The sequence below is a fragment of the Amblyomma maculatum genome, chromosome 4 (genome assembly GCF_055883805.1).
Source record: "Amblyomma maculatum isolate TAMU_Amacu chromosome 4, ASM5588380v1, whole genome shotgun sequence".
NCBI classification, from domain to species: Eukaryota; Metazoa; Arthropoda; class Arachnida; order Ixodida; family Ixodidae; genus Amblyomma; species Amblyomma maculatum.
The window spans coordinates 52,518,377-52,533,228 of NC_139347.1; the positions used below are offsets into that span (position 1 = coordinate 52,518,377).

Sequence of the window (14,852 nt, forward strand, 5' to 3'; positions counted from 1 at the left end):
CATTACTTACATAATTAAGCAACATCAACCGTTTTGTCACTCCACACTTTTCCTTGACGCTCTGTCCTATGACACGTTCTTTTACAGCGCCGACAAAGTCATACACACTTTAATTTGACGCTGTATCCTATGGTACCACTCCTTTTTGACTGCGGAGCTGGTTACGAGGGGAAGCGGCGACGCCCCGAAACGAGGGAACGGGTGCCTAAGAGCTGCGCTAGCTACACTTCAACAAGTAGAACTTCGACATGAAGTTTAATGAAAAACGTTTTAGTACAAGGCGAGATCGGCATTATATATGTACTTTTTTCAACACATCATGCCCCCTACAATTAAAATAGAGAGTACGATATAACTGAGGCGACGCGCCCAGGATCGTGAAATATGCACATCATAATTCTCTTTGTCTACCGTGAGGATAAGAGTAGCAATGACAATGGCGCTGTAATTGGTGATAATGACAATGATGACAGTAGCAATGATAATGACGGTGCGTTTAATTGGTAATAATAATGAGAGGAAACGTGATGCACCGTGTGCAGTAGCAACGCTTAGGCTTCCAGATTTCTGCAGTGTAGATTCCACAGTTCAAAAAAACTTTTTGTTGGGCGAGTTGGTTGAGACTGCACAATCCGAGATATTTATAGCGCGACAAGAAACACGTTTTGCTTGTCCCTTGTTTCTTTGTGGCGCTATAAATATCTCGGACTGAGCAGATTCCACAGTGCTCTTTTTTGGCCGCGAGCATGAAACAGCCGCCTTCACACCCCTTTTTGCACGCTTACTTACCCGTCTTTCATTTCTGTTAACTATTTGCTCTTTTACTATTTCTACTGGGGCCTCCTATTCTGTATACTCCAAAGCTTTGGACTCCCTGGTATGCTGGGGAAGCCCGCTAAGCAGCTTAGAAGGAAATCCCTCGGGCTGTACATTCCTGCCGGGGGCTGTACGTGTGGGTAGGTAAAAACTTCGAACAAACCGAATTCCTGATGCTCTGCAGGTGCACTCCGATGGCATGCGTTTATGAGAAAGCCGAGTATTGCAGCGCACTTGTCTTACGTCGCAGGCTACACGTACACGTGCGCACCTCCGCACAGACCGCTCTCTGAATTAGAAAAATAAATGAATTAATGCAATTATGTCAGAAAAATTAGACTTACAATTATTGAAGTTGCTGAGGAGGTTGCGAAAAAAGTGTAATCAAGAATGGCAGTACAACAGGCATGAATAAACAGCTTTTCTTGGACCGACATCGTAATAAGAGTTCACAAGAAAGGTGAAGAGAAAAAAAAAGTAACAAAATTCGACACTGCCTACCTTTCATAAATGAAACATCTTCAGCATGTCTAGTCATGACACTGCTCTCTTTCCAACGGTTCTTATCGCGAAAGCGTCGTCACGCTTTCTTGCTATCAGTCTTGTTCTTTGTAGGAGCAGAAAGAGTTATCTCGATCCAAGGCTTGCTTTCAAAAGGATGGTAATGTGCAAACAAGGTAGCAGATGGGTAACATTTGAGGAGCAACATTTTTCGCTTATGCCTTAAACACTGCCGCCATTTATCACCTCAAAGCTGCCTTTCCCACCTTGAAACGATACCTGTGTATATATGACTTGATACAGAGAAAATTATGACTCAGTATTTATGAGGCACATGATTATTCAATTAGCCCTTGAGCGAATCTAAAGGCTTCTGTACTGCGATACGTGCTAGCACGACTGTTTAACGCACATAAACGAAAGAATGCACACAAAACGGCACACGCACACACGAGTAAATAGAAAAGGGCACCACAGTGTCGCGATTCCTGGGTTCGCGTACTTGCATTTGCCGCCCCTTGCATATCGAAATCAGGCGCACGGCGTGTGCTGTCGGCGCTCACCTTTCCATTTGCGCATGCACTTACGCTTTGTCAGAGCATACGTGCAAAATGGCAGGCAAACAAAAATAAGAAAATAATGACGCGCCTAGCCGCTGTCTTTTCTCGGAGGCCGCTGCGTGTCCGGCACCGGCAACACTCATCAGCGCAGCACAACTCGTTGCTATTCAAGGTGCCTCCAGCCGCACGTGCCTGTCACAGACTGAAGCAACGCCTCCGCTCGCCTGGGAAAGGAAGAGCGGCACCACGACGGAACGCAGCCCACCGCCCTTCCCTTACCCCTGGGAAGCGAAACGTCCTCAAGAAAGAGAAACCGGTCCGTTTCAGCGAGCGCCCGCAAGCACGCCCAGTGCTAGAAGCACGTGAAGACGGCCGTTCGACACGCATTTGACTTCTGGGCGGCGGCCGTGAAGACACCGGGGTCAATTTTTCCGCTCCTGGATCTAAACTGAGGGTTCCGACTTCACACGACGGAGGCCAAGACAAGGTAAAGTTTTAAGTTTCTTTTTTTCATCCACATTTAGCGAAACAGCAGAGCCACTCACGAGGAAGGTCGCCTGGCGAGTCGTAGCTGTTTGCGAGAAGTGTTTTCGTTAACCTAGCGCGTTACGTGCTATCCGGGTGAAAATTTAACGGGGCAACAGAGTACGGACCGAAACTTGTTTTGCTCGCATGCATGCTCTGTCCGCTCGCAAGAAGGTCACGCGAGTGTGCTGCGTGGTAGAGCTACGCTAAATATTGTTTATTCTAGAGAACACTACTTCGAAACATGTTTATCTTGATAGTACCCAAAGCTGGGGCACACATGCGTGCAGACATTTTGTTGGCTGGACAGACGTGTCCAGCCATGTCCTTTTTTACTTGGCATTCCGCAATATACTCAAATACTTTCCTTGGTAGAGCTTAATTCTTGCCATACTATCTACTTGTCCACACAAGAAGGATTGAAAAGGAGCCTCTGTCCGCTTTCCATCGTTTCGACTAGAGGACTGGCTCATTAAGGGAAATGAAGTTTCCCCACCTGTTAAGAAGTATCGCATCTGCTTGCTTTTTCTACATTAAAGCTACTTGCCAAGCTGTAGTGAAGCAGCAACCAGCCTGTTGCTATTTCAAGTAACTGGAGACCCACTGAGAATTTAGTTGATATTGCTAGTTTGCTGTTTGGCATTGCAACATAACAGCCATTTTTCTTTTTCAATTTCATCTGCTCGCTGGGAAAAAAGTTTTATAAATAAAATCTAACCGTACCATTGCATTCATATTCTGTAAGTGGTACATTTATAAGGCAGTTCTTTTCGAGCTGGAAGTTGTAGTGAATGCACCTCCTTCCCCGCAGGCACCGTCATGGCAACCTTTGGTTGGACACTCTCTTTGATGCGTATTTTATCGCAGTCCTCCCTATTCCTTCCATACTCTCACGAGAAGGCATGATACTGACGCCCATTTGTAGCTTTGTGTGCATCTGCTACTATTGACTGCTTTGTTCATTATCTCGTTACCTACTGCCCAAATTTTCAGGTTCGCTGATGTGTGTAACACGGTTATTAAATCGTAACAAGACTAGAAACGTTTGCACGAGGACCGTTAAGCAAGGAGTGTTGGATTGTACACCCAACTTGCACGTCGTCAGTCCTCAATGCAAAGCGCAGCCCAACAGGTTTGTCTTTTGCCATTTCGCGCGCCTCCCTTCCTTGTGCGCTGTGGTATTTCGGAGAAGATGAGAGTCGCCAGTTAAGACGTCAGCTCTGTCTTCACCTTCGTACGTTAGGCTGTTCGGTAATGTTCCTCCTCCGACTCTGTTCTGAGAAGAAAAAGAATGCTTCATGTCCTTGTGAAGCGTGCCTTCCTTCAGTCGCTGTTACCATATGGATATGGCTCGGACCGGTATGTTCCGAAAAACATTTTCACAGAAACTATAAATACATTTAAAGCCGAAAAGTTTTCATTTGAAGATAGACTTAGAAGTTGTTTAATTACGCTTGAAAAATTTGTGACTGCGAGCTTAAAGTATTTTTTTTTTTTAGGTCGCATAACACGTCAGATATAAGAGTAAGTGTTCTGCATTGGGAAATAATAAATCAGTCATAATTATCCGAATTGCGCTGTCTTCCAATACCAAGAGATAACATTTCATAAAATTTACCTTTATATAAGGAACACTCACCAGATTCGTCGCTCCCAGTTTGATTGAGCTTCGATCCCCTAAATATCTCATTGTTTCCTCAGTCGTAGAGATTAGAATGTAAAGTACTCGTACATTTCTTAAGGTTGTTCCATAATTCGGTCACCTGTGCAACACAAATATATGGGCAAAAAAAAAAAATGCGTTACACTTCCGCTACACTTAGCGAAACAACAAATTCTGGGTTGTGCGAAGGAAAGAAAAGCAGCAGCAGCAGCAGCAGCAGCGCAAAATTCTAATAGAAACGTTACTTTTTTTCTCCCACTCTATTCTCAGATGAAGCCCCGTCCCACCATGAGACTCACGGCCGTCTTCCTCGTGGCCATTTTCCGTGTCGTCTCGGCGCAAGACAACATCAAGGTGACAGCCGCCAGCAATGACTTCGCCTTCCGGCTTCTCCCTTACTTGCCAAGTTCCCCGCAGCAAAATATCTTCTATTCACCCTACAGCATAACCACCGCTCTCGCTATGACCTACGCTGGTGCAGGGACTACGTCGTTAAGCGAACTCCACGACGCCCTAGGTTACACTGCGGTCGGCCTGGCCAACGCCAACGTCCTGGAAGGGCACGCGCAGCACAATCTTCAGTTGCTTGCCCCGTCCAATTCGACGCTGAAGATCGCTAACGCAGCGGCTGTCGACGGCAAGCTCAAGATCCTCCCGACCTACGTGCAGGCGCTCCAGAAAGGCTTTGGAGCCGAGCTTCTTCAAGTCGACTTCTCAGGGGCCGGGCAGGCGGCCGTGGACACCATCAACTCATGGGTGAACCAAAAGACTCAGCAGAAAATTAGCACCTTGTTCAAGGAAAAACTGTCGGGGGATACGAGGCTGGTGCTTCTCGACGCCATCTACTTCAAGGGAACCTGGCGCACTAAGTTCGACCCGTCGAAGACTACGAAGGCTCCCTTCTACACGGACGGAACGCACTCGACCCCGGTTGACACCATGCACGGCAACGTGAGGGCGGGATACGCCTACTCGAGGGAACTAGGCGCTAGTCTGCTGGACATGCCTTACAAAGGTCTCGACTATAGCATGAGTATCCTACTGCCCCACGACAGGGCTGGAGTCGAGTCCGTCAAGAGGAAGCTGTCCCTCGAGGAATTCAGGAAGTTGTTGTCGCATCTTCGCGAAGCCCCGGTTGAAGTACACCTTCCGAGGTAAGCAACTTTTGTGCAAAAAAAAAAAAAAAGAGGAGACTTTGTAAATGAGTAAGTTCAAGTAAAACGCGATGTGAATGTGCAGCTTAAGCCATTCTGGAGTATATAAACGTCGTGTTTATACCTAACGTTTCAGGGAAGGCTTTAACCTCCTCATTTTTTTTTAAAGTTGTTAGCGTGGACCCATGAAATTCCTGAGCACGAGAAAACTGTAAACTGTGAGTGCTTCAGCAGGTGAGCGCAGTGCGCCATTAACAAAGAATTCATCTTGCTCGAAAACAGACAAGCAAGTAATCACACAGCTATCGTTATGTTGCACTGCATCAGATTATAATTGAAGAACTTTGTGCCAGATTCGCAACGTTCCGCAGTCTGACACACCCATTCAAAAGCTCCCCCCAGGAAGAAGTCGGAGAGTAATGAGCAGTGAGCAGGATAGATGAGAGGGCAAACTCGCGATATAGTGCGGAAAGGGCATTGTTGAAAGTGCTGCTTTTCGCCAGACGGAACGCAAAGATATGACACGTGACAGAGCACTATATAGGGCTCACTACTAAAGTAAGCATCTGCTACAATACCCGATCTCTCAGCAGACGCATCCACCATATTGACTGCATTTTACATCATGCACACAGAAGAACCATTTGAAACGGTTCGGATGAGGCGCCCCAGTTGAAGGTAGCAAATATTCCGCACCGAAAGCATGATACGCACACTACCTTGCTTACTATCAGCGCTGCTCATGCAGTCTGCGCTTCGTAGCGCTTTCATGACCTTGGACGTTTTAAATGAGCAGGAGGCTATAACTATCTCTATGAAGGTCAGCACGATCGAATACACTGTGTGAGGGTCAGTGATGCGTCTTGGCGGCCTTAATGGGACCCCTCTTCAAGTACTCTTGCGCACAGGTGTCATTAAATGACCCCTGTTAAGGCCGGAAGTTACATTAACATGTGCAGACTGCGATCCGGAACATCGAGTGTCTCTTTAGATAATACGGCGTTAAATAGGAAAGCAGCGTCTTGGAGAAAAAAAAAATGATAGGCAACGAACTCCACTTTTGAACCGCAGATGAAAAATACTTCTGAAAAAAAGATGATTTCGTGCAGTAATCAATACAACGCTCAAACATCGCTTTAAAGACTGTCATAAATACATGAAATAAAGAAAAAAAAGTACAAAAATGAGTACTTAGCAATCACAAAATTTCGACAACAAACAAAATGAGGGCGAAGCAGTAGCGTCTGATATCGTTCCATTGCTGCAGAATTGCTTGTTGGTACAACGAAGGAATTTTATTTCTCTAAACAATGTTCGAGCGAGTAAAATAAAGTTGATTATTTTTTGGTGCATAAAATTTCCTGCATTCGAAGTCGCTGCTGGCGAGGCTACACATTCGGCCGTGGAAAGTGTTTTTTCCTTAGCACACTCCAGTGGGAGCACATCCTATTACGAGTGAAGCTCCGCCTGGACCATTTAGCCTTGTCAGAGTGCACGTATATGCAGAGGGATACTCACAGTACGCGCGACTAACTTGCGCGCTTGAAAATGGTAATCACCAGCTGCAAAGTCCTATACAGTGACACGAATGAAGCTTTGCTGCTCCGCGCATTCTTATGTACCGCATGTACTCTAACTCATGCACGTATTCCAATTATTACCAAGGACAACACTTTTGAACACCTGGACAGAGAAAGTCATCATGTGACCATGCATGTGTCGACGTTTTCTTTTAATCATCATCATCATCATCATCATCATCATCAGCCTGATTATACCCACTGCAGGGCGAAGGACTCTTCCATATTTCTCCACTTAACCTGGTTCTGGGCTAGCTGCATCCACTTGACCCCTGCGAACTTCTTAATCTCATCCGCCCATCTAACTTTCTGCCGCCCCCTGCTACGCTTTCCTTCCCTTGGAATCCAGTTTGTTACCCTAAGCGACCATCGGTTATCCTCTCTTCGCACTACATGTCCTGCCCATGTCCATTTCTTCTTCTTAATTTCCACTAGAATGTCGGTAACTTGAGTTATTTCTCTGACCCCCTCTGCACGCTTCCTTTCTCTTAATGTTACCCCTACCATTTTTCGTTCCATAGCCCTCTGCATTGTCCTTAGCTTAAGTAGAACCCTCTTGGTTAGCCTCCACGTTTCAGCCCCATAGGTGAGTACAGGTAAGATGCAACTGTTGTATACTTTCCTCTTGAGCGATACCGGTAAGCTGCTAGTCATAATCTGCGAGTGCTTGCCAAATGCGCTCCATCCCAATCTTATTCTTCTTGTTATTTCCTTTTCGTGGTCTGGATCTGCGGTTACTACCTGTCCTAAGTAGATATATTCGCCTACTACTTCCAGTATTTCGCTCCGTAATGTAAACTGCTGTTCCTTCCCGAGGCTGTTGAACATTACCTTAGTCTTCTGCATATTGATTTTCAAGCCTACCTTCCTACTTTTTCTGTCTAGGTCATCAATCATTATTTGCAGTTCATCCCCCGAGTTGCTTAGCAAGGCAATGTCATCAGCAAATCGCAGATTACTTAGTTCTATACAGATCTCTACAGTAGCCAAAGTAGTCAGGACCGTAATGAGATTGGCGGTAGGGAAAAAGTCAGACGTTCCACCAGTGACGAAGGACGAGGTCAAGAAAGCACTGGAAACTATGAAAAGGGGAAATCAGCTGGAGAGGATCAGATTTGCTGAAGGACGGGGGGATATCGTGCTAGAAAAACTGGCCACCCTGTATACACAGTGCCTGGTGTCATCGACGGTACCGGAATCATGGAAGAATGCAAACATTATCCTCATTCACAAGAAAGGGGACTCTAAGGACCTTAAAAATTACAGACCAATCAGCTTACTGTCTGTTACGTATAAGGTATTTACTAAGGTAATCGCTAATAGAATCAGGACAACCTTAGACTGCAGTCAAGCAAAGGATCAAGCAGGGTTTCGGAAACGGTACTCTACTATCGATCATATCCATACCATCAATCAGGTGATAGAAAAATGCTCGGAATATAACCAGCCCTTATACATAGCATTCATTGATTACGAAAAAGCATTTGACTCAGTTGAAACCTCGGCGGTGATGCAGGCATTACGAAATCAGGGGGTAGACGAGCCGTACGTGAAAGTGCTGGAAGATATATATAGTGGCTGCACAGCAACCATAGTTCTGCATAAAGAAAGTAACAAAATTCCCATAAAGAAAGGTGTTAGGCAAGGAGACACAATCTCCCCAGTACTATTCACAGCTTGTTTAGAGGAAGTATTCAGAGACTTGGAATGGGAGCAGTTAGGGATAAGGGTAGATGGAGAATTTTCTGTTAATAGCTTATGTCAAAGTACAACTAAGGTTCCGGCTCGCTAAGCGTTAACATCAACTAAGAGTGGGCCCGCCGTGGTGGCTCAGTGGCCGAGGTGCTAGACTGCCAATCCCGAGGATGCGAATTCGATCCGCTAGAGGCGGCCGCATTTCGAGTGACGCAAAATGCAAGACACCGATGCATTGGTTTGGTCAATATCAGTGCGCGGTAAACGAACCGAGGTGATCGAAATTATCGGAAGCCCTCTACTACGACTTCTTTAATAGCAGTGACTTTGGGACCTAAACCTGTTAAACCACAAACCTAACAGAGTTCTACATGCGTCTTTCAACCGGCATTCCTTGCAACACTACAGGAAAGAATGGTGTTTCTCTACAGACGACCCATAAGAGGGTGAGGGAGGTGGCGCTCTACCAGGTGGCGTCACAGGGTTGAATAAGTTTCTCTTATTTTTTTTTTTTTCTGTGAGACTTTTTAAGAGGGATAACGGAGACACTAACTACATCTGGCTTCATATGTGACTGCTGCAGGTTCAAACTTGAAGAAGAGTACAAGCTGAAGCAGGTGCTGCCCAAGGTAGGCATCCGCAAGGTGTTCGACAAATCCGAGGCAGACCTGTCCGGCATCAACGGCGGTCATGATCTGTTCGTGGACGAAGTAGTCCACAAGGCAGTGGTCGAGGTCAACGAAGAGGGCAGCGAGGCGGCCGCGGTCTCCGGCGTTGTAGTGAACACGCGCACCACCTCGGGCCCCCTGCCCTTCTACGCCGACCACCCATTCCTGTTCTTCATCCGAAACACTCGAACCGGGGACCTCCTCTTCGTGGGACAAGTGAATCACGTATAGTGCGAGCCGGGATAAGACGGTCTTGTTGAGCCTTCAACACAGTTTCAGCTTCACGAACTGACCCACCTGCAATAGGTGCGGCTCTTTTCAAGCGGCAATTGACTCTTTCGCGGCACAATTGAAGTGAACGATGTGAAAAGCTGAGGTGGTCAATTGCTATGACAATGGTTGCCGAGGGTTCTGCAGCGCTTTGGGAGCTTCGCCTTCATAGAAGGCGAAGCAACGCGTGCCTTGTCTAGATTTCTGAAACCATTAAGACAGCAAGCAATCTACATATTCCCCTGTGCATTGTAGATGCATTACGTATTGTCAAAGCTCGACTAAGCAACCTGCATAGATATATCCTGCTAAACGAAAGCAATACGCCAGAAATTGTTTTCTTTGAAAATTGTCAACTAGAGTGTTAAGTGACTTCTTTCTTACTTTTTTATTCCGAGTCAGCTGAATTCCTGTTGAGGACACACATCCTTTTTCCTGTATCAGCATTCGCGACAGGGAGAGGAAAGCCTGCAAGTTTCCTGCAGGAAAACACTGTTGTTCTTTTTTTCACACGCAGAGAATTATCGTTCAGTGAGGAAGCAGTGCGGATACTTGTGCTATTTATTTTCTTGATCAGTTTTTTTCAGTGCTCCTATCTGAGCCTGCCAGAAAACGGAAACCGGCTCTTCAAGTTCCTATGACCGGCTACGCCCTGCTTTGGACGCCGGCTTTCAATATAGCCTATTTGTAGACATATTAGATGGGCGTAAATATTGCGTTGCTCATATTATACTTCAGCATAGGTGCAATACAAAATTAGTCTTCTCAAGAAAGCCTGAACAACAAAGAAATAACAATTCCGTGACGAACGAACGCGGTCTTGCCAAAAAAGCGTCGAAGAACGTCGTAGCGCTGTTCCACAGCTTACATATGCGTCTTTTCTACATAAAAACGGGTACTTGGAGGGCATGTACTTAAAATACGTGAAACGTTTGTTAGAAAAAGTTTTTGAGATACGGAGCTATATTTATGACTGAAAATATGCGCGCTAGTCATCAATACGGCCTTTTTGTTTTTGTTTTTCAAGAGATGACTTTGGTAAAGCCATAGCTCTGAGAAAGCCAGCTTCGGGGCATTTGTTTTTTTTTTTTAACATTTGTGGAAACTGGTTAAATAGGACGGTTAATTTTGTCACCAGCGAGCTTTTGTTTTGTTTTTTGTATGTGCATAAACCGAACCTGTTCGAAATTATGTCAGGCAAGGCCACTAAAGGTTGTATAATGGGGCATTAAAATGCGTTATTGTGAATAAATATTCTGAAGTGTACGACTTGAATTGCATTTCTACCTTCGCAGGGCTATTTGCCAAACAGCTTGTAAAGGTGAGTTGTGACTTGTAAGAGAACCGACGCCGTGTTTTGAATATACCATGAACGCCAACAATTAGTAACGTGGTAGCAGAGTACACTGGTCGAATGACTGCTTTTGCTGTAACAGTAAAGCGAATTTCTGTATCTAGTGTCATCACTGCCCGAAATGTAGTGGTCATTTCTGTATTAGATCGTTACCTCACTGCTTTGATACTTGCAGCTGAGGCGTTGTATACCCCGCTAGCGGTAGTAAATGCCCAAGTTCCAATCCAGAGATTTACTTTTCATATTTGTGATTTGCTGATCTGATGCCAATTAACGTTCGTATTAGCAAGTGGGTTGATGAATATAAGAAGTGCCTGAGACGGCACCTTTGTCGGACTAGCTTGCCTAATTGAAGTTACTAAAATAACGACCCCATGGGAAAAGACTTGATGCTGCATTTGGAAAATAGGTTAATATCTGATAATCGCAATGCGGTTTTTGCCTCCAGTGCGTCTGAAAAAGACCAGAAAGTTGAAGAACGGACGCACGTTGAGGCTAGTAGGGCTTCCAGTTTGACACAATGCAACCGTATCTGGCACATTTATGAGTAGTCCTTATTTACTTTAGTCTATAATGTCTGAGCTAAAATAAATAGACTTTTAGTCTCTATTGCTCAAAGTAGCTGTTAGCAAGACGCAGCCCATGGAGGTCTTGATACTGAATGCCCTGACTTCCGCTCAAAATATCGAGCGATATTCAGAGCCCAATAGTTTGAATTCATGCTTCCGCCTTGCTGTGTCGCCAAGTCGAAAGGATGAAGCTCCGCAGGTTCATGATAACGCAACTTATCTTTTTTCTGTTCTTTTATGTTCCACACATTAGGACAGCGCCTAGTCACCGCTAGGGCAAGACGAATGTCTGCTCTGCTATTCATTAAACATTAAAAAATCATGATTATGAGAAGCGGTGAGATGATGCATCTGGTTTGGCCAAATAGTTGAACAGGTTGTCCACGCGATGTGTAATGGCACTCGTAATTCCGAGGCAGTGCTAGAACAGGCCTCGCGTGCAAGCAGTTTGAAACAAGAGAATGGGAGTAAAGGAAATGGAACGGCTTGTGATCAAAACGTGGGGACGGAATCGTACATGGAAGCAAACGGCTTTTATTTCAGTCAATCCGGATATTTTGTTCTAACGGCAGAAGCAAAATGCGAAGAATTGAAAGATGGGCCACGCAGAAGACCATGGAGAAAGCATTGTACTGAAATGACACGATCCAACGATGATTCAGGCTACAAACGACTTAGATATGTGACCGCATGAAACCCATTATCTTTGGTTTTGCCCAAACTGGTATGCACGGCTACAAATGAATCACGTTAGCGCGGAAAGATGCACACTCGACTGCTGACGATGCGCGCCGCGCGGTTAGTGAATATTTAAAGGCGCTACACCCGGACGCAAAAGCCGCCGCTGTGTGCGCAGCCTCCGCCACCGTCGACGACCGTTTGCCCACTCGCAAGAAAGGAGGTGCCATCTTGCGCTGGGAAGCGTGCGCAAAGCGGCGCGGCCCTTCAAACGCAGTGTCGCTGTTCGCGGCCCGTGCCGTGGTTATGGCCGCTGTTGGACGCATTACACTGCGATGTATACGGCATTCGACTGCCAACAGAGGCCTTTGTTGCTGGCGCTCCTTCACCTGCGACACAGTGTGAACTGCAGTGACGGCATTTTCAGCGTACTTGAGTCGCCTCCTGGAGGAGGAAGGTGTTTCCCCAGGGTCATGGATTTATGGGTCAATTTTGTAAATGGGTTAGCGGGTAGGTTGTCTCAAGCGAAACAATACATTTCTTTAAACGTTTTCGTCGCAAAAGGCGATACTGACGCACAGTTTTCCAACGTAAAACTTTGCGCCTGCGGAGCGGCGTGGCAGTAGTGAAGGGCAAGCTCCCTCCGCCCCTGTTATATTCATTCGCCCTCCCGGCGTATATAATTATACCTTAACTAAATCGGTAATCCCAGCACTCAAAAGTTTTCGCCGAAAGGAAAGCTCGTATCTGCCTTTCAACCGAGCGTAACGGTGCGGAAGAGCGGCTGCACCACACTCACGTGGTTGCTCTCACGTGTTGTGGCACGCGACCAGAGAAACGGGAATTTTGTGGATCATGTATGCACTGCTCGTGCACAAAAGCTCCGTCCACCAAAACCATTTTTCCTCACATATAGTCGGAATCCAGATATGCTGAAAGAGGCATTTGAGGAGTATGGGGGTCCCAAGTACTCTACCATGGAACTGACGTTGCGACTATCGCACGACGCGGTGAAGGAGAGTTTGGATTCCACCTCCACGTTCAGGAAGGCGAGACATAACATTAAAGCTTCGAAAACGGATTTCGTGATGGGAAAATCGGTTCCGGCGCTAAAATGAAATGGCTCGCTCCACATTACTGACGAACTTGAGTCGGTGACATTTCATGTTCAGGTTGTGAAGGAAGGCAGTCAGATACACTGTACATGCGAAAAAGCTAAAGTGCTACCAAGACAGTGCACCTCCAAATGAATAGGAAGTGGACGCAGTCCATGCTGACAAACTAAACCTACCGGTCCCAGACAGTATCGATGACCACAATGACTCAGTCCAACATGTACCAACCAACTCTATATATCCCGAAATCGCTCACAGCTCAACAGTTACCGCTTTAAGATGCTTTAAGATTCGGTTGAGTAGCACTGTCAACGAAGACGACGTATATTATTCACAGGCCCCAGGGTAGGAGGCAGTGGAAGAGAAAAGGGACGAAAATCGCGAACCACTCAGCTTATTGTGCACCCAAATATGTGAGTTATGTACAATCCGGGCTCTTAATTGGAAACCCCGCGAAGGGGCTACATAGGCATCGTTTAATCCCAAGCACAAAACAATATCAAACACCATTTTTGACCATTATTTCTTTATCTAAGCTTTCTTGCGTTAGCTTTACTACGACATGTATAAACGGTGGCAACTAAGTTTAATCGTGTAAGGCAGCTTCATGATACCCATTTCGGACCATTATTGACCATTATTCCTTTATCTAAGCTTTCTTGCGTTAGCTTTACTACGACATGTATAAACGGTGGCAACTAAGTTTAATCGTGTAAGGCAGCTTCGTGATACCCATTTCGGACCATTATTGACCATTATTCCTTTATCTAAGCTTTCTTGCGTTAGCTTTACTACGACATGTATAAACGGTGGCAACTAAGTTTAATCGTGTAAGGCAGCTTCATGATACCCATTTCGGATTCGTTTTAGGTTGTGCTTTGAAAAAGGATAGCCCTTGCACGTGTGCTGTTTTATACGTTCATTGTAAAAACAGTAGAGCCATGTTACTTCCGAGGGACGTTATGGCGCTGAATGGTCTCGATATTACTGATGTGCAATACGGACTTCCTGTAAGGATAGAGATGTTGATGAATTTGTCTGTTAAATTATTAATGCAATCAATTTACGGCCTCAAAAATAACTGATTGGCAATATTTTTACGTGGCGGCAAGCGATGACAACAGGAGAACAGAGGACAGAGAGAAGATGCTCGATGGTTGTGAGATGACGTTTAATGAATCTGTGTGCGGGCCTAGCGCGAACGCTTCTGCCCGCGCCACTGTCCTCTCATTCCTCCTTCGTCCGTAACATGACCCGGGGCCACCGAGCGATCGTCCCGATCGTAGACGAGGAAGTTTACCGATGATGATTCCATGGCATGATGATGGCCGTGTCTGGATGCTTGAAGAAGAGGAAGAAGTAAGAATAGAACGGCTTGCCGGCACGAGGTCTGATGCGTGGGTGATCCGCCTCCCCTGGAGCTGTCAACCATCCGTCACCAGAGTCCATGGGACCGATGGCTCGAGGTCACGTCGAGCGGCTTGGGCGGAGGTTGCGTGTTCGTGTCCATCGGTTCCTTCGGATCATTCGGGTCTTTCGGGTTCTTCGTCTCGGTTATGGTTGGTGTATCTGTTCTCCTTGTCTTCATGTCCGGGCTGGGGGCTGGGCGGTGGTAGTTGGTCAGGTCTGGGCTTGAAGGGCTGGGGCGAAGCTGCCCGGCGATGTCCCTGGGCCCTCGGTCAATGGTCCCGGCTTACAGATGGC

At 46.1% G+C, this 14,852-nt stretch overlaps 1 protein-coding gene across 2 annotated transcripts; it reads left to right on the forward strand.

Moving 5' to 3' along the window:
- The first annotated feature begins 2,102 nt into the window (after nt 1-2,102).
- LOC146191017 (iripin-3-like) lies at nt 2,103-10,701 on the forward strand. 2 transcript variants are annotated; one of them, XM_084601440.1, is made up of 3 exons: nt 2,103-2,364; nt 4,342-5,219; nt 9,078-10,701. In XM_084601440.1, the coding sequence occupies exons 2-3, from the start codon at nt 4,354-4,356 to the stop codon at nt 9,391-9,393; spliced, it is 1,182 nt and encodes a 393-aa protein (XP_084457566.1). In that variant the 5' UTR covers nt 2,103-2,364; nt 4,342-4,353; the 3' UTR covers nt 9,394-10,701. The 2 variants fall into 2 exon arrangements, with proteins under 2 accessions (XP_084457566.1, XP_084457565.1); XM_084601439.1 differs by having other exon boundaries at nt 2,107-2,364; nt 4,336-5,219.
- Nucleotides 10,702-14,852: the final 4,151 nt, after the last annotated feature.

What these genes read in the sequence shown, in the direction of transcription:
- LOC146191017 (XM_084601439.1), top strand. Translation starts at nt 4,336, where the DNA reads ATGAAGCCCCGTCCCACCATGAGACTCACGGCCGTCTTCCTCGTGGCC. An exon ending in GTTGAAGTACACCTTCCGAG is followed by an intron (nt 5,220 to 9,077) that starts GTAAGCAACTTT and finishes TGACTGCTGCAG; the next exon opens with GTTCAAACTTGAAGAAGAGT.